General features: G+C 42.3%; 1 protein-coding gene across 1 annotated transcript; it reads left to right on the top strand.

Annotated features, from left to right (window-relative positions):
* Positions 1-277: 277 nt before the first annotated feature.
* Positions 278-17156, top strand: LOC138350865 (neurofilament heavy polypeptide-like). Its single transcript, XM_069302312.1, has 2 exons — positions 278-310; positions 16635-17156. Exons 1-2 carry the CDS (start codon positions 278-280, stop codon positions 17154-17156), a joined length of 555 nt encoding a protein of 184 aa, XP_069158413.1.
* The last annotated feature ends 7344 nt before the right edge of the window (positions 17157-24500 follow it).

Consider the following 24500-nt stretch of genomic DNA (forward strand, 5'->3'; position numbering starts at 1 on the left):
AATTAAATAACCACCATGTTGGCTAGGCTAGTGCATGCCCCTCTTCTCTCTACCGTTCCTCCCCCCTCTCGCGTCCACATACCGTGTTAGTTTAGTTCATTTATTATGCACCCAATACACTCTCGCACTATGCATGATGCCAGAAGTGCCATCCAGACTCCACCGGATCCCCTCGATCTCTCTCCTCTCATACCACCGTCTTGTGTATTCAATCTTAATGTCCTCATCTTAAGGTTCATTATAGGACGTCGCAGATCAAACTAAAGAGTTTATCACGATGCAGGCGATGAGTCACAATAACATGGCTAAAGTAAGTTGACCAGACCACACACTAGAAGGTGAAGGGACGACGACGTTTCGGTAAGTCCTGGACCATTCTCAAGTCGATTGTGAGAATGGTCCACGACGGACTGAAACGTCGTCGTCCCTTCACCTTTTAGTGTGTGGTCTGGTCAGTTTATCACGATTATTTAGTCTTAAAACACGTACTTGCTTTAGTCCTACGTATGTGCCCTAGGTGGTTAAATATCAAGGAAATAAATTTGTCTATCAAAGACGAGTCAGCAAAGGTTAAATTTTTCCAGGAGCGTATTGACTTGTTGGAGTGATGACAGTTAACTCTTCTAATATAATTATGTTTGTTGATGCTAATAAATAATTCAAATTTTCATAATTGTTTACGAAAAGAAGGGGAGGGTGAGTACTGGAACATGAATGCTAATCATACTAAAACTTAATCTTGGTTAAAAAATGAGGGCAAAAGACTGCGAGCGGAAAGAGGAAATATAAGAGGTGGAGAGAAAGTACAATCAAAAGAAGTCAACAAAGAGGTGCGTACAGGTGAAAATGAAAAAGGAGCACAACATTCTTGGAAACTGTTGATGTATCTTGCATGCATACACAAGTTGCGCGAGGCTACGGCGTCGTGCGAGTTAGGGGTAACGGCGCGCACCGGATCTTTGAACATAATTTATCCTTAAAGGCGTAGTCATAAATAAAGCAGCAGGAAACTGCCCTTCCATGGGCTTGGCCCGCCCAAAACGTGTAAAATTTAGTTTAGTGTATAATTGGGTCTGTGGTAGGTAGGTAATGTTAGGTGTTTTAATTCTGTTGGTAATCAATTTTAACCCCATCTTCAGGTTATGGCTCATCCAAGCTGCCGACAAATATCTTTTTCTCGAATTTATATTAATATTAATGCATACGGTTTTGTGTACAGTTCTATACACACAATATCTATATATTGTGTACTATTATAGGTTCGATTATATTGGTAATTATTTGTATTTGTAGTACGTGGGTTATGTAGAGGTGTACGGTTCAAAACAAGGAGGACTGACCGCTGTATTAATGAACGTTTGACAAATGTTTATGAGAATCAGCTGAATTATTGGTACTTCAAGTACGTGGAAGTATTCAGAGTTGTGTGCTAATAGATGAGCAAGCTATTAGACTGACCTAAAAGGTGGGTTCATGAACCAGATATGGTGTAACGGTACAACAAACTAAGCGCGCAAGAACGCAAAACTAAGTGCAGTCATAAAGTTTATAGAATATGACCTTGTCATTTGTCAAACATTGGCAGCACATCAGCAGTGAGTAAGGTCACGCCCTGCAGTGAGAAGCGATAGGTCATACCCAGTAGTGAAGAGCAGAAGTGAGTGAGGTCATGCCCAGCAGTGAGGAACGACGGTAAGGTCATACCCAGCAGTGACCATGTGTAATGCCGTACTGTATGTAAATGCAGCAACACCCTCTCATCCTCTACACACACACACACATATATATATATATATATATATATATATATATATATATATATATATATATATATATATATATATATATATATATATATATATATATATATAAAAGATTTAAAAGAGGTAAATATCTACACACGACAACCCAGCAATCAGTTGTGTATTTTTATTGGTGTAAACATAAGCGAGCGGGGGAGGGGGGGGGGGGGTGGAGGAGGGAGGGGAGAGGAAAGAGGGGGATTCAGACCAAATCATTTTAATTAATTCAAAGTCAAAATAATTACAGGTATTACACATAATTATCAGGGACGAAGGGGGGGGGGGGTAGAGTAAACGAATTTATAATAATGTGTCTGTGTCTAGCGTGTATAAGCTATAATGATGGGGAGGAATATATAGCTGAGTGGTACACACGTTTGACACATAACTTCCCACACCTGCTTAAGACTCAGGGTTAAGAAGTGGATACATAAAACTGGCTTTAAAATACTCACCTTGGATACTTCAGGTTTATATTTGTGTTTGATAAAACAACAGGCGTTCAGCAATCAGGTATACGTAATCCAATGTTCTACTGGCTGATGAAATTCCTGTGTCACGAGTCTTAAATACACACAAGAGATCTTGCGTCTTCATACACACCTCTGACCTAAAATACTAAATATCTCCGAAAGGGAACGTCCATATATATATAATTTGAAATGGCAATGATAGACATGTACAGAGGATGTTACACTGCTGAGGACAGCTCGCACCAACTTTAGCAGTCATTCACGTGTAATATTTGGAGTAACTTTATATTGCGGTAAGAGCTGTATATGAGAGTAAGAAGCGCGGAGCGACACATCCGCCACCTGCGAGTGCCCAGGCGAGACTGAGCCCGAGGGAGATGGCCGCAACGCATACCTTGTGAAGCACCTCAACCCCCACCTGCTGGTCACTCCCACCTGCTGGTCACTCCCACCTGCTGCAACCTCACGACCTACGTGCTGGCCACTCCCCCTCACTTGGGCAGGACGGTAGAGCAACGGTCTCGCTTCATGCAGGTCGGCGTTCAATCTCCGACCGTCCAAGTGGTTGGGCATCATTCCATTTCCATCCTCGACCCATCCCAAATCATTATCCTGACCCCTTCCAAGTGCTATATAGTCGTAATGGCATGGCGCTTTCCGGCCCTTGGAAATGTGCTTCTCAGGGAAGAGGAGCATGAGACTGGATGTTTAACCTTACCCTACTCAAGGCCTAGAAGTGTATACATTTCAGTGTTTTATTGACATTAAAAGGTTCGAAATATTGACTGCTTCTTCTGCCTAATGAGTATCATTATCGTTGGACCAGGAAGGTTGAGCCAGTGACAGTGCTGACTGTCCCTTCCGTAGCTAAATGAACTATGGGGGTTCAGCTCCCAAATCCTGTTAATGCTGAAAAACATCTGAATGTGTCTTTAATACGCCTCCACTATTCCAATCTCAAGTTGAACTTCATTGCTATGACAAGGTGTTCGCACCCTCATTAGCCTCTTATGGCTAATGAGGGTGCTTAATTATCCAGTGTCTCTCCCAATGAGAATTCAGATACTTATTATCCCACTCCGCATGTTACAGAAGTAATTATCCAAAGCCCAGGCCGAGAGACTGTTTGGCGCTCGGCTGTGTCGCGGGGTGTTCAAAAGATCATAAATATTACTCAGGATAAAGTAATTAAGACAGTGTCTGGGATGCTCCCGGACGCAGGTTCGAATCCTCGTCACGGCCCTTGTGGATTTGTTCATTACTCAGGATGCCAATATGAGAACAAAGTACATTTGCCGAGCGGCGTCAAGAGTATGGGGTTCAGCAAGACTTGGACCAGTAAGCAAGGGGCCCCTTTGCCTAACAGCCGGAGCAATTTTGCATATTTTCACAAACTTCATTCGAAATTACGTCATCCTTAATAATATCTACACATTATATTGATAATATGAAATTTTACCCATGCTTGGCAGTTCTGAGAAATAGTCGGCATATTACCACCTGTTAAACTATTGAACAACTTCTTTTCAAGGACTCACGAAACTGAAGAAAGAGTCGTGAAAGACGTGAGTGAGACTGTGACTCCTATACTGACACTCACCACAAGTAATTATCAGAGAAGGCAACAAGCCGGGAAGACTCTAGCTCACACTCACCACAACATACACTCATAATTGACTACAAGAGCAATACGCGAATTCATGAAGAACTTTGCCGACAGCAAGTGAAGCACATCTCTGTCTAGACGCCTAGTAATGCACAAACAACAAGAGCTCATCAAACAACACATGTCTACACATAACGAGACCATCACCAGAGATAACCTCATCAACTCCACCGAAATAATCGACAGACAACGGCAATACATGATGAGACATAGGCAGAGTACTACATATCAAACACACTCATCCAACTATCAACAGTCACCCAACTCTTAGGTACATCCTGCTACTATCAACCCCAGCAGCAGCAGCAGCAGCAGCAACAGCAGCGGCAACAGTGACTGAAGCTACACAATGTGTATGACTTTTCTAACCAAAATAGACCTGAGTGCTAATACCTGGAAATGTGTGTATGGTGGTGGGGCGAGGACAGTAGGTGTGGCCGCAGGCCTCGAGCGAGGTGGTGTGTCCTAAATTAAATAACTTATACAATTATTGCACGACATAACACACACACCTGCCATCACACACACACACACACCTGCCATGCCCTTCAACATAACCTAGACAAGACGCACACCAAACAATACAGAACTGGGCCAAGGTGAAATAGGCAGGATTGTCAGCTGTCGCCAGAGGGCCGCAATATGCTACAGTTGCCGGTGTAAGAATAACCTTTAAATACACGCCTGGATAACCTTAAATCACATGCATGAGACCAAAAACTAAAATACTTCAATTAAACAGTAATTCTTATGTCCATACCTCACGAAATATAAAAGACCTTAAAGACTTTAAAGACCTTTAAACACTATTAAATGGTTCCCGCAACTAGAACAAAAAAATATGAGGAAAGCCTGGAGGCGATAAATATACCAAGACAGCGCAAGAAAAAGTAGAACATGCTCACTGCGTACAAGATCACGAGGAGCACCGACGAGGAAGAGGAACTGGGTAAACTCACAGAGCGGAGAATAACACTTAACACACCAACTACGGAAACAAAGGTGGAGGGGAAAAGCGTTCGGAAATTCCCTTTAGGACACAGAGCAGAAGACCGGATAGGATACACTTGATGAGGTGGTGTGGAGCAGGGGAAGGGGGGGGGGGGCAATGAGGTGGTGTGGAGCAAGGGAGGGGGGGGGGAACAATGAGGGTGGAGCAGGGGGAGGAACAATGAGGTGGTGTGGAGCAATTTACAATGAGGGAGGAGCAGGGGGGTGGGAGGAACAATAAGGTGGTGTGGAGCAAGACGGAACACCCGCAGCATTCCTGGCATAACAAACTCCAAAGTTTCTTAACAAAAGAATGTTAGAGCAAGTCTACCATAAAGCGGTAAACACAGGACTGAGGGCCAGATCTATACACACCCAGGTATAGGTATCCAACACTGACTAAACCAGCATGATCGGGTTATTCCTCAGCTGCTGCCCCCGGAGACGTATTCAACAATTGGTATTCAACACTATCAATATACCAGTGTAATCGAGTCATTCCTCACATGCCCATGTGGTTTGTACTCCTACACGTGTTCCTCGGTTAATCCGCATGTGGAACCGCCTACCCGTCGAAGCAGTTAATGCTAAAACACTAATGGATTTCACATTCCAGCTCAAAAAATCATCAGGACAAATGTGAGGGGGGGGGTGAGGGGATCTTTGACAAGCCGCCGACTTCCCCGTACTCGACGAGGCCACTAAAGAGAAATAGTGGCCCCTCGGGTAAATTCAGGTAAATATATGTGAGCCACGGGGCTATAGGGGCGGAGGAGGGTAAAGCGACCTTCACCGACCTGGGAATGAGGTACAGAGCAGGTGTGAAGTGCGCTTAACAGGACGCGTGTCAGCTGAGTGCGGAGTGACTCTGGCTGTAAGGGAGCGTGGAGTGACTGGGGGGAAGTGACTGTCAGTGGAATGACTGTAGCGGGTGGTTGATGTTTGGGAGTGGTAGGGAGTAACTATCGGGAGCGGGGTGTTACGTGGCTGTGAGAATGTGTTGGCGAGGTAATGTAACTATCAGGAGGAAGCACTATACGTTACGACTATGTAGCACTTGGAAGGATACGAGGATAAAGATTAAGGGATAAGATGGAGGAAAGGAATGGTGACAAACTACTTGGACGGTCGGAGACTGAACCACAATCTCCAAGAAGCGAAGCAGTCGCTCTACCGTCCAGTGTGATAGGGAGTAACTATAGGGGTTCACTGTCCGTGTATTAGCTACGGGCTCACCATAGCCCGTGCTACTTGGAACTTTTTGTTCCAAGTAGCGAATCTTAAACAGCAATAATTAGCCTTACGTCTCCAATGATGTACAAGAGATACTGGCAAGTAGAGTGAACAGGACTACGGCAGCTTTTAGGCTCTAGTGTGAGTTCCTGTTAAGACATTTGTTTCCTCAAATCCCTGGAAGTGGTCCCATAGCTCTTCCCTTGTATATCAGCAACTTGTCTCGGCTCCACTTTGAAAACCTCTTGCAGTATCATATTTCCCTATCACTTTCCACTTGGAAAGTCTCGGCACCTGATCGCGTGTGTGTGTGTGTGGTTCTCTGCCTTATATGGTTGTGTAGCAATCATGAATGATCCTGAGGAGACCGTGCCATTGTCGTGTTGCATCTCTGCTGCTCTAATGTTGTAAATGTAGGCGCACGTTCCTTGTTCTCTGTTCCTCTATACATTCTCCTTTCTTGTTTTTTCAAATATTTTTGTCAGGCTTTCCTCTGTTTGACATCCTTGCCTATCGAGCCAAGGGCTGTTTTCCTGCCTTGGAACCCTAACTTTGTTGGGGGATACATCTCTCTCTCTTGTCATTAAACAACCCTGTACAGCCGATGAGTTACAATAACATGGCTGAAGACTTGATACCCAAACCCCACACATCAGATAATAAAGAAAAGACGTCGTTTCGATCCGTCGTGGAATCATTAGGATCGAAAAATCGTCTGTTTATACACACAGAAATTACAATAGTCGTCTGTTTATTTCTGATTTGATATTCCTTTTTCTTTTATCTACACTATAAACTCTTATGTTAGGACTCGGGGGTCACCGGCACATGCTGGTACTGGCTGGTCCGCTCTCTCCACGCGTGTCTCGCTCTGGGGTGGGGAAGAAGGGTTATCTAACCTTCAAGGAGCATCAACAACTCTCATCCTAGCTGACTCTGACATGTTGCGTCAGCAGGTTTCTTCTCTATGACTTCAGTGTCCCACTCCTCTTTGTTCAGCGTCACACTTCTGTTTGTTCAGTGTTCCACTCCTCTTTATTGTTACTGGGAATAATACCGGGTTGGGTGAGGTAATCATTATCAAAAGAAGGCGCCAAGCCCGGAAGACCACCGCTCCTGTGCCAGGTAAGTTATGGGCTCACCCTAGCCCGTGCTACTTGAAGTTTTTTGTTCCCAGTAGCTGAATCTACTAAAAACATCATCTAAAAATTTACGGGGTACTTACGTGCCTCCTCTTGGGTGGCTTAATCTTCATCAACCAATCTATAAAATTAATAGTACAGAAAGTGGTCTACTGATGGTCCAGGACTACATATTGGTACTTTCCACCAAATAGTTACTGTAAGTGTTATCATTTCAGGAGGATGGGCTGGCATATATGACGGGCGGCTGCGCGTCATTTCTGAAGCAGACTCCTAAAACCCCTTCGTGAGATAATCCAAGTACTGCCGTTCGTGACATAATCCAAGTACTGCCGCTCGTCAGATAATCCAAGTACTGCCGCTCGTGAGATAATCCAAGTACTGCCGCTCGTGAGATAATCCATGTACTGCCGTTCGTCAGATAATCCATGTACTGCCGTTCGTCAGATAATCCATGTACTGCCGTTCGTCAGATAATCCATGTACTGCCGTTCGTCAGATAATCCATGTACTGCCGTTCGTGACATAATCCAAGTACTGCCGTTCGTGACATAATCCAAGTACTGCCGTTCGTCAGATAATCCATGTACTGCCGTTCGTGACATAATCCAAGTACTGCCGTTCGTGACATAATCCAAGTACTGCCGTTCGTCAGATAATCCATGTACTGCCGCTCGTGACATAATCCATGTATTGCCGTTCGTGAGATAATTGATGTATTGCAGCAAAATGACTTTATTAAAGAACATTCTGGGTGAGGCAATACCAAGGAAGCCTAGCTTGCATAAATCTGTAATACGATATGTCTGTAGAAACTTGGGTACATGTACATTTATCTATTGCGAAATTAAGGCATAAATTAATACCCAAGGAAAACAAATTATCAGTATGTTACATTGCCTAATTTAAATAAGCAACAATTTATGAATATACGATACATTTTTATGTTTGAAATCTGAGGTCGATACGAGAGTCGTTATCTTGAGGTTATCTTGAGATGATTTCGGGGCTTTAGTGTCCCCGCGGCCCGGTCCTCGACCAGGCCTCCACCCCCAGGAAGCAGCCCGTGACAGCTGACTAACACCCAGGTACCTATTTTACTGCTAGGTAACAGGGGCATAGGGTGAAAGAAACTCTGCCCATTGTTTCTCGCCGGCGCCTGGGATCGAACCCAGGACCACAGGATCACAAGTCCAGCGTGCTGTCCGCTCGGCCGACCGGCTCCCCTTTGTCGTTACTGAAGGCATCTCTCAGAAGCGCCATAAAACAAAACACGAGGCATCTCAATTCTCAGGATACGCTTAATAAGCAAATCAAATACATCAACAAATGCGTTTTACTCGCAAGCGCGACAAAGCGAAGCTGGAGTAGCTGGCAACTTCACCCCAACATAAACAAAATCCAAGTGCCAGTTAATGTTTATCATAAACTTACAGCTTTTAACATAGTTAAGCGCGTCAGTAAACTGGATCACACTAGCTTAAGTTCGGATACACTTAAACACTCCATCACCCCCCTCCCAACACACACACACACACACAGGTTTAGGAACCTGTACACCTGTTGATTGACGGTTGAGAGCCGGGACCAAAGAGCCAGAGCTCAACACCCGCAAGCACAACTAGGTGAGTACACACACACACACACACACACACACACACACACGAAAATACTATACTAAACCTTTAAAACAGCGACACGGTGGCAAAGCAAATACCGTTAACGTTAGTTATTTCTCTTCAGTGAGTATGGACCTATCTTGAGATGATTTCGGGGCTTTAGTGTCCCCGCGGTCCGGTCCTCGACCAGGCCTCCACCCCCAGGAAGCAGCCCGTGACAGCTGACTAACACCCAGGTACCTATTTTACTGCAAGGTAACAGAGGCATAGGGTGAAAGAAACTCTGCCCTATTGTTTCTCGCCGGCGCCCGGGATCGAACCCGGGACCACAGGATCACAAGACCAGCGTGTTGTCCGCTCGATTAATCAATAGGCCACCGAGACAAATGACTTTTTCGGCTCATAAATCACATACAGTCGTTGTGGCGACACGTGTCGCTGGGCACATGCCAACCACTACAACCCTCTGAACCCACAACCCCCACAGCTATGAAGCGTGTTGGTAACTGGGCAGGTATAACTCAAAGCGCGCTTGCAGGTACAGGACATACCTTGCCATTGAATTTTTTAAGACAAAGGCCGGTCGGCCGAGCGGACAGCACGCTGGACTTGTGATCCTGTGGTCCCGGGTTCGATCCCGGGCGCCGGGGAGAAACAATGGGCAGCGTTTCTTTCACCCTATGCCCCTGTTACCTAGCAGTAAATAGGTACCTGGGTGTTAGTCAGCTGTCACGGGCTGCTTCCTGGGGGTACTTATATATATGCGAACAAGCCTGAATGGTCCCCAGGACTATATGCGAATGAAAACTCACACCCCAGAACATGGGTTCGAGTCACTTCTGGGGTGCGAGTTTTCATTATTCATATATATATATATATATATATATATATATATATATATATATATATATATATATATATATATATATATATATATATATATATATATATATATATATTACCCGTCAACACCGACCAACCTGTCCTCTAGAATAACACATCGCATTTCGTCGTCAAAATCTCCAACGGACAAAATATGATGTAATATACTATAAATCTCAGGAGATCGCAAAAGTTCACGTCTTCTATGCATGGGTCGTAGGTTAGGTTCGGGCAATGTAGTACACCAGGTGAATGTGTCGAAAGTTGACCTGGAAATTATTTAATTATATCTGACAATTCATTTATCCCCCCCCCCCTCCCTCCCTTTCCCCCATTCTCTCTCTCCCTCCCATTCTCTCTCTCTCTCTCTCTCTCTCTCTCTCTCTCTCTCTCTCTCTCTCTCTCTCTCTCTCTCTCTCTCTCTCCAGTATAACAGGTGCTGAGTGCCAACCTGGCACAATTGGATCATTCCTCAGTGACACCCCCCACCCTCCCTGGCTCTCACCACAACACCTGCATAAAGTATTGTTTACAGTTACCGAACAAATATTAACTTTCGGCACGTAACATTAAATTTCCCAGGGATGGTACCGGAGCGCGCTCCGCCCCGAGCACACCCACATTATTTGGAATATTAACAACAGTATCATCAACGATTTTCCCGGTTTCCAATATGCTTCAATATTCTATTAAAGTCTTTATTGCTCACTCAATCACTATATTGGTTCTACAGCAATTTAATACAAAACTAGTTTGATTTAATATTTAAAATCGGTATATGCACCACAGGTGGCGTCACCAGGGTACTCGGCGAAGCACAGTGTAGTGTTATATAATTATATAGAAAATTTGTGTTATATAATTATATAGAAAAGTGCAGCTCTAAGCCTTCGTACCTGAGCAAAGTAAGACCTTTGCCCTCTCTACTAACCAATCATTGTGAGGTGAATGTACTGAAAGCCTAGCGTACAACCGATGGGATCCAAACTGGAGGCTACAGAGGTAGCTTGTGCGAGGCTTGCCATCTTGTTCAAGTGAATAGATGTCCTTTCTGTAGCATGGCGACCAAAATTGAACTACATAATCTAAATTGGGGCCTAACAAGAGCAAGATATAGCTGAAGAAAAGCATCAAACGTTTTATTGCTAACGCTTGTAGAAATAAATCCCAGTGTCCTATTTGCCTCATTTCGAACATTTATGCATTGATTTTTTTTTTTTTTTTTGGCTTTCAATTCCTACAAAACACGAATCCGCTCCCCAGAACATTTTGTCTCAGTCAAACTTTGTAATTTTCAATACACTCCAGCTAATATCTTGTAAATATCATCAGTATGTAGCCTCAGAACCTTATATTTCTCAGCATTAAACTGCATCGCCCGATCTTTTAACCATTTCATAACCCCATCCCTTATCCAAGTTAAGACAGCACTCCTAATACTGTGATCTTTCTAAACAGTCTTGTGTGGCACCGTACTAAAAACTTTGCTAAAGTCAAGGTACACAACGTCACAATCCTGATAGACAATGTCACAGTCCTTTCCACAATCAACTGCCTCAAATATACTGGAATAGAATGGAAGAAAATTTGTCAAACACGAACGACCTCTACTGAAACCATGTTTCTGAATCATTTATTAATCTATATTTTTTCAAGATGGAGATAAATGATTTTTATTCAATTATCAATCCAAGCAAGTTTCCCAGTGAGGTCATTTGGTCAACAGTTTGACCCGAGTGACCTACCCCCCTCACACTTCTTAAAAATTGTCTCCGTGGTGTAGTGGTAAGACACTCGCCTGGGGTTCCGCGAGCGCTTTGTCATGGGTTCGTATCCTGGCCTGGGAGGATTTACTGGGCGCAAATCCTTAACTGTAGCCTCTGTTTAACTCAACAGTAAAATGTGTACTTGGTTGTAACAACGATTCTTCGCGGCGGGGATCGTATTCCAGGGACCATAGGATTAAGGACTTGCCCGAAACGCTACGCGTACTAGTGGCTGTACAAGAATGTAACAACTCTTGTATATCTCAAAAAAAAAAAAAATAAAAAATCGGTACCGGTACTCTGCTGGACTCTAATGACGCATTGAATGACAAGAGTGCACAAAGATCTTTACATTCTTTAAGTATTTATATATATTTCTACTCCAGGTCATTTGACCTTGCAATTTAAATGCTGATTTCGGCCATGCAGATAAAATAACACAATATGTATGGGATTGCTGAATTGTTTCAAGCGCAGGCAAGACATATATTTTTGAATGAGTTTGGGTGGATATGAATGAGGGCTGCCTCGAAATGGGCCAAATCGGCCTTATGCAGTATCCGTTATTCTTATCTTCCTCTTCTAACCTGATAGAAGAATATTTATGACAGACGTACTTAACACAAATTACTGTACTAGTCTAATGTATCTTAATTAAATAATCTTCCTCAATATTTTTTATATAATAAATTTTAAAATAGTATAAATAGTTCTAATATATAAAATAATGCTTTATTATAAAATAATTATTTTTGTTTAAGCTATAAATATATATATTAATTTAATCATATCTTCCCCCCAAAACATAAAACTTTATTTTTTTACTTTAATTTTAAATAATTTAATATATTTACTTAATTTTAAGAATTTTAATGGATAATTCAATTTTAAAAAGATTAGTCTTATTGTGCCCCCCATTAAGTTCCTACCAAACGGGTGTCAAAACTGTTTGGTATTTGGTTTCCAAATATTCGCACAAGCGCCCGAGAACTTCCACCAGAAATAGCAAGAGAAGGAGACGAGGACCAGACACGCACGGCCCTTGACCTTGGTACAGGTATGCTAAACAAAACTGGAGTAGACTACTCTTGCCGGCAACTTACTCCACGCAAACATGACTCATTCACCAAGACTATCGAGGGTATCAACATTAGGGTTTTTTTTTCTACCACAGACGTGGCCACACATTTACAATGCTAACCAGCATATATACATTTTCTTCTGTCCTCCATGGACAGGGTTGGAGATCAGTTAAACATATAGTTCACTGATCTCTAACCCTGTCCATGGAGGACAGACACTATTAGGTCCACGCTATGTGGCGTAGAGAGCACACACCGCTGACTCCATACACAGTTTCAAATGTAGATATGATAGAGCCCAGTAGGCTCAGGAACCTGTACACCAGTTGATTGACAGTTGAGAGGCGGGACCAAAGAGCCAAAGCTCAACCCCCCGCAAGCACACCAATGCAAGCTAACATACGGAACTCTGCCGCACTACACTCATTCACATACACACATCTACACTGTTTAAACAAATATACACATCACATAGTCACACATGGAAAATTGAACATGTAAGCCAAGTGATAAACTAAATACAACAGCCTAGTACAGGAACTCCATATAATACCAAACCACAACTTTAATACTTGTGTAAAGGAGGAAAAGTATATGTTTATCTCTCAGAATGTTTGGTAATATGTTTATTGTTTGTGATGTGTGTCTATGTATGTATTAACACGATGTACTGAACGGGGTGAGAATAGCTTGAACTACCTCATCCCTTTGTGTGTATTTTACCTTAATAAACTTATTTCAATTTCACAACTTTAAGGCCACATTCGAACATTAGAATAGATCATAACGCAACAGGTGCCAGAAAGCTTGAAGGCGGGAGAGGGTAGAGTGAGTGTTAGACTTCACTTCCCCATAGTCAATGACAGGTGATCACTACACGGCCAAGAAATAACAGCCCTCCGCCTCCCTAGCTCTTACCTTTCAAGAACAACTTTCACAGAGCCCGCCGGCAAGGTCAACCAGTGGCTCCTGTCAGACTCTTGACACTACGCCCTCCCCACACTACCCTACACCAGTACTAATGCACAAACTGCGCAACCCATTAATTTGGACGTTCAAATGGATCAGTAAGCAAGTAATTATCAAAACAAGGGCGCCAATCCGAGAAGACTATATAGTACCGTATCCAAAACAATATATTATATATATATTATATATATATTATATATATATTATATATATTATATATATATTATATATATTATATATATATTATATATATATTATATATATATTATATATATTATATATATTATATATAATATATATTATGCGGAAAAACCACATGTGAAAAATAGAGAATGCTAAACGCATTTTCGGCTTAAATCGCCTTTATCAGAGTACAGTAGAATGAAGTTCTACTTCAATGATTCATTTAATCTAGTAGAATGAATTTCTACATTCTACTTCAAAGTAGAATGAAGACTTCATTCTACTTTGCCCTGATGAAGGCGATTTAAGCCGAAAACGCGTTTAGCATTCTCTATTTTTCACATGTGGTTTTTCCGCATACTTGGATCAGTGTTTTTGTGATCATTGTTGCATAATATATATTATATAATATATATATTATATAATATATATTATATAATATATATTACATATATATATATATATATAATTACATTGTCACGGTAATGTCTCTAGAAAGAAGATTATGCTTGCTCCCTCATCATCTATTCGACTACACCACTTCTACGCATTTAAGAACTCAAGAATGTACAGCAGCAACAAGGACAACAACTACTACTCAGACGTCTAGACAGTGTACCACCAGTGACCCTTCACTCCAACGCCCGTCACCCCCACTTCACCTGGACGTTGGAAGCTCACGCCACCAGAGAAACAAGCAGTTAGTGAGTCGGCTCATAGTTATCCAAGACAATCAGCGCCACCTGGACGGCCGTTTTTCCTATATATAGAGGCCACACAACCTTACACCTCACGGGAGACATCTCCCGTGAGGTGTACTCGGTACATCTCATCTCCCTACTCGGTATGAACCTAGTGTTTCATACCAAGTAGGTTTCTATGTCCATTCAATTTAGCGTCCAACTCTATTTAAGCCTATATTTGATCCCTATTTAAGCCTTCTCCCGTCACGCAGGGTGCAGTCGTGGATCTGTGGAGGTGCAGTCGCACCTCCACAGATCTTCACACAGGGTGAAGCATTTGCAGGGTTGTGGTTCGAAGAGAAGTCGTCAGCGAAGCACTTGTTCGAGAAGTATTCGAACATCAGCAGTTGTGAGTCGTGTGTAAACTGTTTCTCATTCATAAACAGGAGGTTTGGCGAGTGCATGGAATTGACTTTTGGTCTTTGCTGTAGTGAGAGAGAATGAGAACCTTCGAGTTATACTCACGCTGTCTGAACTTTCCTGTAACCTGATGCGTCTAAAACCCGACGACTCCCGCCACCACACAGGATGTGAACGTGTACTTGCCTCTCGTTATGCTGGACAACTCTGCTGGATGTTGTTGTTATAGATTCAGCTACTCGAAACAAGTTCCAAGCAGCACGGTTTATGGTGAGCCCGTAGTGGACTTACCTGGCACAGGAGCGGGGCTGTGTGAACTCTGCTAGAGCTATCAGTATTATAGATATTTCCTTGGTCAAGCGGCCAATCACAGGCTGCAGCCTCATAACCCAAGAGGTATCTTACACTAGATACAGTATACAACACCTTCCCCTGTGTATTACCTGCCTGTACTAAATTAAGCCAAAGATTTATTTCTTAGACCTACGATAGTTTAGGTTTATGGTTGTGATTTCTTTATATATGTGAAGCTGGAGGGTACGGTTGATGAACTACTTTACCTACATGTTGGTAACTCCTACATGTAGGAGTGCATGGGGGGTTATATGTGAACATTGGACTCGCTTCAGTCGAGGCCTCCAGACTTTGTGGAGTGAGTGGATTCTCGGGTTGTATAACATACCTGTGGTGGTACAGGGGTAAGGTTCGCGGCTGGGAGTGCCACGATCGCTGGTTCCAATCACCTCATTGCTCCATCTGATTCTCTCATTGATATATGTCACATTAGTGAGATTTCTTTGTGTACTCTCACTGTTACGCCCTTTAGAATTTCAATAGTACAACAAGAATAATTTTTAACTCAATTGTTATGTTTAACTATTAGGTATCTCTTATATATTTACTTCAGGCTCGGCCCCAAATCCAGCCTATAGCTAAAATAAATAAATAAATCCAGCCAAATAATGTAAAAATCCTATCATACAGGAGCGAGTGGAAGGAAAGACAGGTAAAACTAATCATTTAGTCATAACTACCCATTTAGTCATCAGCTCAGAAAGGCATTGCAGGCACTCACTTTTCAACAGATGCACCTTCATTCACTCAACATGCACATCTGTGGCCACTCGTCACTATAGTAGAACACCTGTTTGCATCGAGAAGCTGGAAGCTGGTGGCGAGGTCAGTGATGCAGAGCATTCAGGAGGCGTGTCTACACCTCTGTAGTACTCAAGAGGCAAGTACTCAAGAGGCTCTCCTCTACCACGATCCTCCCCAAGCACCGGCTTTGCTCTTTGAAGCACTTTAAAGCACTTGAAGTTCTCCATGTCACAAGACTTTCACGTGGAGTGTGATTACTGATTCAGATAACCAGTAACGTCAGTATGGATTATTCTTGTTAACGTGACGTTGTGGTGGCTAGAGGTACTGCTATCTGTTATGAACGAGAGATGTAACTCTGCTGCCAGCTAAAAGACCCGCTGCTGCCAGCTAACTCGGCTGCTGCTACCAGCTAAATGACACGCCCGTGTGTATCTGTGTGTGCTCCTGAATTATAAGTACTGGTACTAAATATGAGCCGAGGTTCACGTGTTTTGACTGAGCATGTGTGTGTGAGTTTATAGCATAAGCACAACGTCCTCCAGCAGCGAGTCCCAGAGCTACGGAACAGTAGCCAGTAGTCCCCCGAGATACAACATTTCCATCTGTTACTGCTGACCCATTAGAAAGAGTATCTGTCCTGTCGTGAACCACAAGACCATCGTGAACCAGGAGGCCGTCGTGAACCACAAGACCATCGTGAACCACAAGACCATCGTGAACCAGGAGGCCGTCGTGAACCACAAGACCATCGTGAACCACAAGACCATCGTGAACCAGGAGGCCGTCGTGAACCACAAGACCATCGTGAACCACAAGACCATCGTGAACCAGGAGGCCGTCGTGAACCACAAGACCATCGTGAACCAGGAGGCCTTCGTGAACCACAAGACCATCGTGAACCACAAGACCATCGTGAACCAGGAGGCCGTCGTGAACCACAAGACCATCGTGAACCAGGAGGCCGTCGTGAACCACAAGACCATCGTGAACCACAAGACCATCGTGAACCAGGAGGCCGTCGTGAACCAGGAGGCCGTCGTGAACCAGGAGGCCGTCGTGAACCAGGAGGCCGTCGTGAACCACAAGACCTCCAAGAGCCACCACACAAATTAATCCTCCAGGAAACATGTGAAGGCATGACCTAGTAACAACCGAACGGTTAACATTTTTATTAAACAAAATTAACATAGAAATTTTGCCTAATCGGATTAACTATATTAGGTATTGCAGTGAGGATGATGCTTATATTCACTGCCACACAGGACAGAGGGTCATACAAAATGAATCTAAATTGTAGATGTAAATAAAATAGATAATAATAGATGTAAATGCAACTTTCTATTGTTCATTGCAACTTAGGACAGGAATTTAATTGTGCCCGTTGCAAAACAACCACTCAGGATGAGGCTAGCGTAAAGAGGAACAAGGCTTTGTTCCTAGTGATGGCCTTGGTTCATAAATGGTCCCAGGCAAATACCCTACTGGAGCCATTACAGCTGCTTCAATGTCTTACCGAGAAAAATGGCCAGGACCTAGTACTGGACTTGCATAGCTAGAACGTCGTGGAGAGACTTTCTCGATATATTCAACACCTGAAGTATTAGAAAGACACACACACACACACTCAGACCAGTTGATTGACAGTTGAGAGGCGGGACCATAAAGCCAAAGCTCAACCCCCGCAAGCACATCTAGGTGAATCCTCTTACACTATGAAGTTCCTCAAAAGTCAGAAGATCTAAGTCTATCTCCCCCTCAGGGAAAGGTGGAAAGGGAAGCCGGAAAGGCAACTTTGTGGGCGGTGTTGAGAAGAGTATGTGAACCCATGTTTACAGTGGATAGATCACAGGAGACATCTCCCGTCACGCAGGGTGCAGTCGCACCTCCACAGATATCCAGTATCATCTCTTGATACTGGTGATGGCTCAAAAGGGCCACCACTTACGGGCTATTCATGCCCGTGCCACCTTTTGGGTCGCTTAATCTTCATCAATCAATCAATCAGCGGATAGATCAACGGCACGCACAGGTCCCCGTCCTCTCTAGCCTTCCCAACCTCACTAAACTCATGATGTACTAACTGAAGTAACTTTGCCCGAACCTAACCACCCTCCACACAACTCTTAATGCTCAACAATTAATTAAGGTCCCAACATACATCATAGGCTTGAGGTCAAGTGAGCATATATGTGTAAAATGTGCACACAGGAAACTGGCCTATTCAATTTCTTTCTTTATTATGCACCCCATACCCATCCCGTGGGCGGTGGTGTAAAGGATTACAGAGGCACATAATCGGTTCAGGAACTGAACCCTCTAGTTCTTTTAGCTAAGTAAATAACAATTTTTGACGCTAGTTACAAAATTATTCATGTATAAGTGAGCTATGCCCTCAGTGCCAGCCTTATACGAGAAAGGTATGTACTCGGTGACAAGTCCTATACCAGTGTGTCTGAAAAAAGACTAAGACTCCAGTGATTGCAATCACGCTCCCTCAAGACAGGACAAACAAACCAAGACTTCCTGACACACATCGCCCTACCTTAGAATTGTTTCCTAAACGCGTGCATAATGCAACCCGTTCTCGCAAATTTAATAAGTCAATATTGACTTATTAAATATGTGCATAGGTGACATACTTAACATAATAGTTTCCCTTGAAAAGCTTCATAGAAAACACCGACCTTACCTAACCTACTTAGTATGTTAAGATAAGCATCTTATTGCTTCGTAATTACAATTATTACCTAACCTATACCTATAATAGGTTAAGTAACAATTGTAATTACGAAGCTATAAGATGCTTATTTGAACATACTAAGTAGGTTAGGTAAGGTCGGTGTTTTCTATGAAGCTTTTCAAGGGAAACTATTATGTTTAGTATGTCACTTAGCACGCAACTAATAAGTCAATATTGACTTATTAAATTTGCGAGAACGGGTTGCCTAATGCAATGGTTATGAATGAACACCCAGCTGTATTGATGGAGTACTTGACTCTTGCAAATTTGGAAAGAAGCAAGCAAGAGAGGCCCGGATAACGCGGCGGGGGTCACACTGACCAACACAAAACACAACACACATGAGCCAGATTAAATCGATTGATTGATTGATTAATTAAGATTAAGCCACCCAAAAATGGCACGGGCATGAATAGCCCCTAAGTGGTGGCCCTTTTGAGCCATTACCAGTATCAAGAGCTGATACTGGAGATCTGTGGAGGTGCGACTGCGCCCTGCGTGATGGGAGATGTCTCCCGTGTGCAGATTGAATCAGCTTTCCTCGGTATAAATCAGGCATGTACGCTGCATCCCTTTTACGGGGTTATTCATGCCCGTGCCACCTTTCGGGTGGCTTAATCTTTATCCACCATCCGCGTCCCTCGAGCAGACTACGGCCGGCTACTGATGTGGGGCCACCTCTTATTCATATCCAAAATCTAAATACATATACACTTTGATGCTAATTCAAGGTGAACTGCACTTACAATTTAATGATGCAGGATGTTAAATTACCTCCAGAGGACGGGGCAAGGTCGGGGAGGTCGATATTTCCACGAAACAGTACTAATAACTACGATAGCAAAGTCCGAAAATAGGATTAGTATAATTACCCATTAGTGGGTTATCTTGAGATGATAACTGAAGTGACTTGCCCGACGTATATACAAAGGGGGATATCCTTAATCTATCCTGTCGTATCTTTAGATACACCCATGTGACGTATATACGTCACATGGCCGGGGAACATGTGACATATATACGTCACATGGCCGGGGAACATGTGACGTATATACGTCACATGGCCGGGGAACATGTGACGTATATACGTCACATGGCCGGGGAACATGTGACGTATATACGTCACATGGCCGGGGAACATGTGACGTATATACGTCACATGGCCGGGGAACATGTGACGTATATACGTCACATGGCCGGGGAACATGTGACACACACACACACACTCATCATGGATGCTCTGAGCAACAAGGTCACATGATATAATGGTAGGTAGGCACACTCATACAAATGTCCTCCTCTGTCTCTCAGTCTTCCTCAGCATATTAATATGTAATAATACTACACCAGCCAAAACGCCTACTTGGAAAATAAGCTAAAGAAACCTACATCTGAAATGGTATAACATTCTAAGTTTTTGAGACTTGTGATGGTTGGTAGAGTCGACGATTAAAAACAAGTTATGCAATAAAAACAGATCAAATATGTTCTTCTCACATTGAGAATACAATTGTGGAGGAATAGTTCCGATTTCTCAACTGGAGTGTGTTCCCATTGGAGCACTCTACTGGAGTGCAACAAGGTGCTGCCCCACTACTCTACTGGAGTGCAACAAGGTGCTGCCCCACTACTCTACTGGAGTGCAACAAGGTGCTGCCCCACTACTCTACTGGAGTGTGTGCGGTAGCACCTTGCTGCCGGCCTTATCCCTCCTCACCTCGTACGTCACATTCTTAACGAAATAGGCCAATTTGTTAATAACGTGAAGTATTAATAAAACTTGAAGCACTGGAATATTGACGAATATCATTTCATCAAGCTAAAATTTACATTGCATACCATACCATAGGACCATTTGATAACAGAGTTAGTAATATGGTATTACTAATACAGAATATAGAAAGGTTGAAGAGACACAGAGTGTTTAAATTACATTATGGACAACCATTCCCCTCAAGAAGACTCAACATAGGATAACCAGACTGATCCCCGGTATTTGTGTCCTTCCATATGAGGAGAGATTAAAAGGGCTTGCGAGGGGAAGATACTACTGATATCTTCACGTGGAGGAACAAAATCAACAGGGAAAATATGAGCAAGGGCTTGAAACTATCAGACCAGGTCAGAACCAATAGCTAAAATCTCGAGAAGTTGAGATTCAAGAAGGACATGGAAAGTATTGGTTTGGCAACAGGGTGAAAAATGAGTAGAGTAGGTTGCCAGTCAACATTATAAAGGCAACTGGTATGGCTAGATAAAAATAGGCTCAATAGATAAAAAAAGGGGAATTTGGAACAAGATGGACATTACTCAGAATTAGTCAACAGGCCCACTGCAGTGACTCCTCCTCCTTATGATCTGATGCATGAACTTATGCTTATCATTAATATATATTTAACTACCAATACTTAAAACCAATATTTAGCTGAATTTACCTGAGGACCGCTATCTCTCTAGTGGCGTTAACGAGGGCAAGAAGCCGGCGGCTTGTTGAAGGTCTCTCATTGTTTTTTATTTTTTTTTGCAGGTATATTCCTATCCTGATAATTTTGTGGAGCTGGATTTTGAAATTTAGAAGGTTTTAGGCATTTATGGTTATGGTAATAGTATTTTTATTTATTTATATATACAAGAGTTCTTACATTCTTGTAAAGCCACTAGCAAGCATAGCATTTCGGGCAGGTCCTTAATCCTAATTATCCACAGAATACGACCCATCAAATCGTTTAACAACCAGTTACCCATTCGCTGCTGTGTGGACAGAGGCAACAGTTAAGGATTGGTGCCCGCCCGGTCAAGCCTTAGATTGACCGGGCACCAGATATAGCATCTCCTGTATCTACGGGTGGAAAAGTATCTCCTGTTTTCCATCTGGCACTGTGGCTTGTTGAGCTCGAAGCTGTTGCTCCTTGTTTATGTAACATCTGACCTTTTGAAGCAGTTGTCTTGAGCAATATCCTCCAAATTGTTCAGTACTCTGTTTTAAAAGTTTCAATGATAACAGCCCTGTCATGTCTGGTTTGCAGCATTGTTATCTTTGTGGTCCTCAACCATTCCTGGTATCAGAGTCAACTTAGTTCAGACATTATTTTAGTCACTAGCATTGAACTTTCTCCAAAGTAGATACTTTGTCTTTCTGAGGATGAGGTCTCCATGCTTGGACAATATAATCCAAGTGAACCTTCAAGTGGTATGCAAGGCACCAGAGATTTACACAGTTGTACAACTATCTTTTTTTTCTTGAAGTCAAAATTTTGTTTGACTATAACTAGTATATTTTTTTCACTGTAGCTCCCACTTGTGCAACTTTCAGTGATTGGTGGATTCTGATTCCAAGGTCCTTTTCTTCATCAATCTGCTGCAAGCTAATGTTGTTCATTCGGTAGTTGTGTAATGCATTGTTATGCCCCAAATGCAAGGTCTTGCCTTTTTTGACATTAAAAGCATTTGCCAGTCTTTAACCATTTGTGGAGTTTATGTAGATCTCTCTGTAAGACCTCAATATCACTGTCACTTAATATTTTACCATAAATCTTAGTGTCATCTGCAAATTTGATTTTGTGGTTTGTAATATTCCTATCTATAGTGAGTGAAATACACTGTATTGAGGATGTTCAAAATGGGTATACAGTACCTGTACAGTATAATACAAAACATAAGGTTTTAAGATGAGATTTTATGGATGAAATGACTAGTGTAAAAAATGCCCTTTGAGTGTCAGTGATTACTCTTTTGTCAGTCCTAGCTACTTGAAGTAGTATGGTTTTGATAATACAGATTGTGATACAAAGATAATTCAATTTCAGGTTTGTTACATGCACCTTTAGCTGCATTGTCTGTATCATCATGTTGGACATTATGAATCTCTTGCTCTGTGCATCAGTTACAGTACAACATCAATTGCAATTGTATTATTAATACAATTGACATTACAACATCCCTAGAATCTATTTTGCATGTTGGGTATTCAATTACACTACTTAAAAAGCTAACTCTGAATAACAGAAGATTACTACAACTATATTTTTAGTGTATTAGTGGCTAGTTGTTGTGCAGCTAATGCTGTATGTGTGGTCCCTAATCCAATTGTTCAGTCTTACACAAGTAATTTGTGCATATCTGTTTTTCTGTAAAACTTACAAGCTGCTGCAGTGTGACCTATTGACAGAGCCATCAGTGTAAGTATAGTGCTAATGTGGTTGTAGATTATTTAGTCCTATTTTTCTGAAAGTATTGTCATAAGGAGCAACTAGATAGTGGTGTAGTGTAGTGGTCAGTATACTAACCTCACAACTGAGGGGTTTGGGATTTGATTCTCACCCAAGACGAGATATTTTGACATATTGCCTTACACCTGATGTATCTGTTCACCTAGCAGTCAATAGGTACCCAGTAGTCAGGTGACTATTATGGCATGGAATGGTAAGGTAGTTATGAGGAGAAAGGTCAGTTGGTGGCCTAAGGAAACCTTGTTAAGACCTTTTGGCTGTGACTCAACTCTGTTTATCACTATGGCAGTGGCTTTTGAGATGAGAATTTTGAGATTAAATTACTATGTGTGAAAAAATGATGGTTACAAAGTCCCTCCATACCCGAAATGGTTTAACACGTCTTAAAACCTACCCAACATTGTTTAACCTTAGCTAACTCAGTCTAAATTAAAGATGTATCCAATTTTACAATTAGAAAATAGGCTGTCAAAAAGAGGGTTCAGTTCCTGAACCGATTATGTGCCTCTGTAATCCTTTACACCACCGCCCACGGGATGGGTATGGGGTGCATAATAAAGAAATAAATTAATTGTCAAAATGTTTGTGTACAATTTTTGCTGTAATACAGAGGGAGCTTCCCCAAAGGACAAGTGTGCTTTTCTTATTATGATCATGCAGTATTGCTGACAACTTATGAAAATGCTAAATTCCTGATCCATGTGCGTTTCTCTTGACAATTACTGTACAAACAATAGCACTTCCTCGTTCAAAATTTCCTACTGAATAAGGTAGTTAACGAAGACCTTGTCGGCCGCGGTCAAGGCACTCGACCACAACGCCCAAGTGCTCCAGTATTACAAAGACCAGCACAAATGTACATTAAGTTACACGAACCACATCAACCAGTTATGTTGAGAACCTTTACCATCAACGGCCCGGCTCCACACCGGCCTCACATACTGGAAAATATAAAAAATACTGGAATGGAGGAAACTTCAAACTGGCAGAATAATTGAAAAAAGGCCCCATTTTAAAACTTTACACGTGAATTTAACTTACCTTATTTACTATTTTATTCGTTGTAAGTTTAGGTCAAGCGGCGGCTTGTGGAAGGCTTACATGGACGGAAACATTAGCAAACAGGTAACCTGTGAACACTACATCAAGAGCTTTTTTGTAAACAGGTGAGTAAACAATAAGTGCCACAAGACGTAGACTCTAGAGCTTCTGATCCTCTATCATCCCGGAGCCTGGCCAGCGTGCCGGAGGCTGGGAATGTATAGTTGGATCCCTTATAGACGACCTTTCCGACGTTTATTTACAGGTAAGTTGATAGTTCAGGTAATAATGTCGCAATGCCGGTGTGTATAATGTTAATTAAGTTCTTGTATTTAAAAATGTGACTGAATGAAGGATGGATTTTAAATGTCCGGGTAAATTTATGAGGAGAATGTGCTTATGAGGAAGCGTTTGCCTTTGTAAGACAGACATTAAAGAAGAAAAAGAACAGCCACAACAGTCACTTTGTAGAGTGTAGT

This window comes from Procambarus clarkii, chromosome 47 (assembly GCF_040958095.1).
Source record: "Procambarus clarkii isolate CNS0578487 chromosome 47, FALCON_Pclarkii_2.0, whole genome shotgun sequence".
NCBI classification, from domain to species: Eukaryota; Metazoa; Arthropoda; class Malacostraca; order Decapoda; family Cambaridae; genus Procambarus; species Procambarus clarkii.

Coding starts and splice junctions, on each gene's coding strand:
- LOC138350865 (XM_069302312.1), top strand. CDS start 278: ATGCAGGCGATGAGTCACAATAACATGGCTAAA. Junction 311..16,634: donor GTCACAATAACATGGCTAAA/GTAAGTTGACCA, acceptor CTGACCCATTAG/AAAGAGTATCTGTCCTGTCG.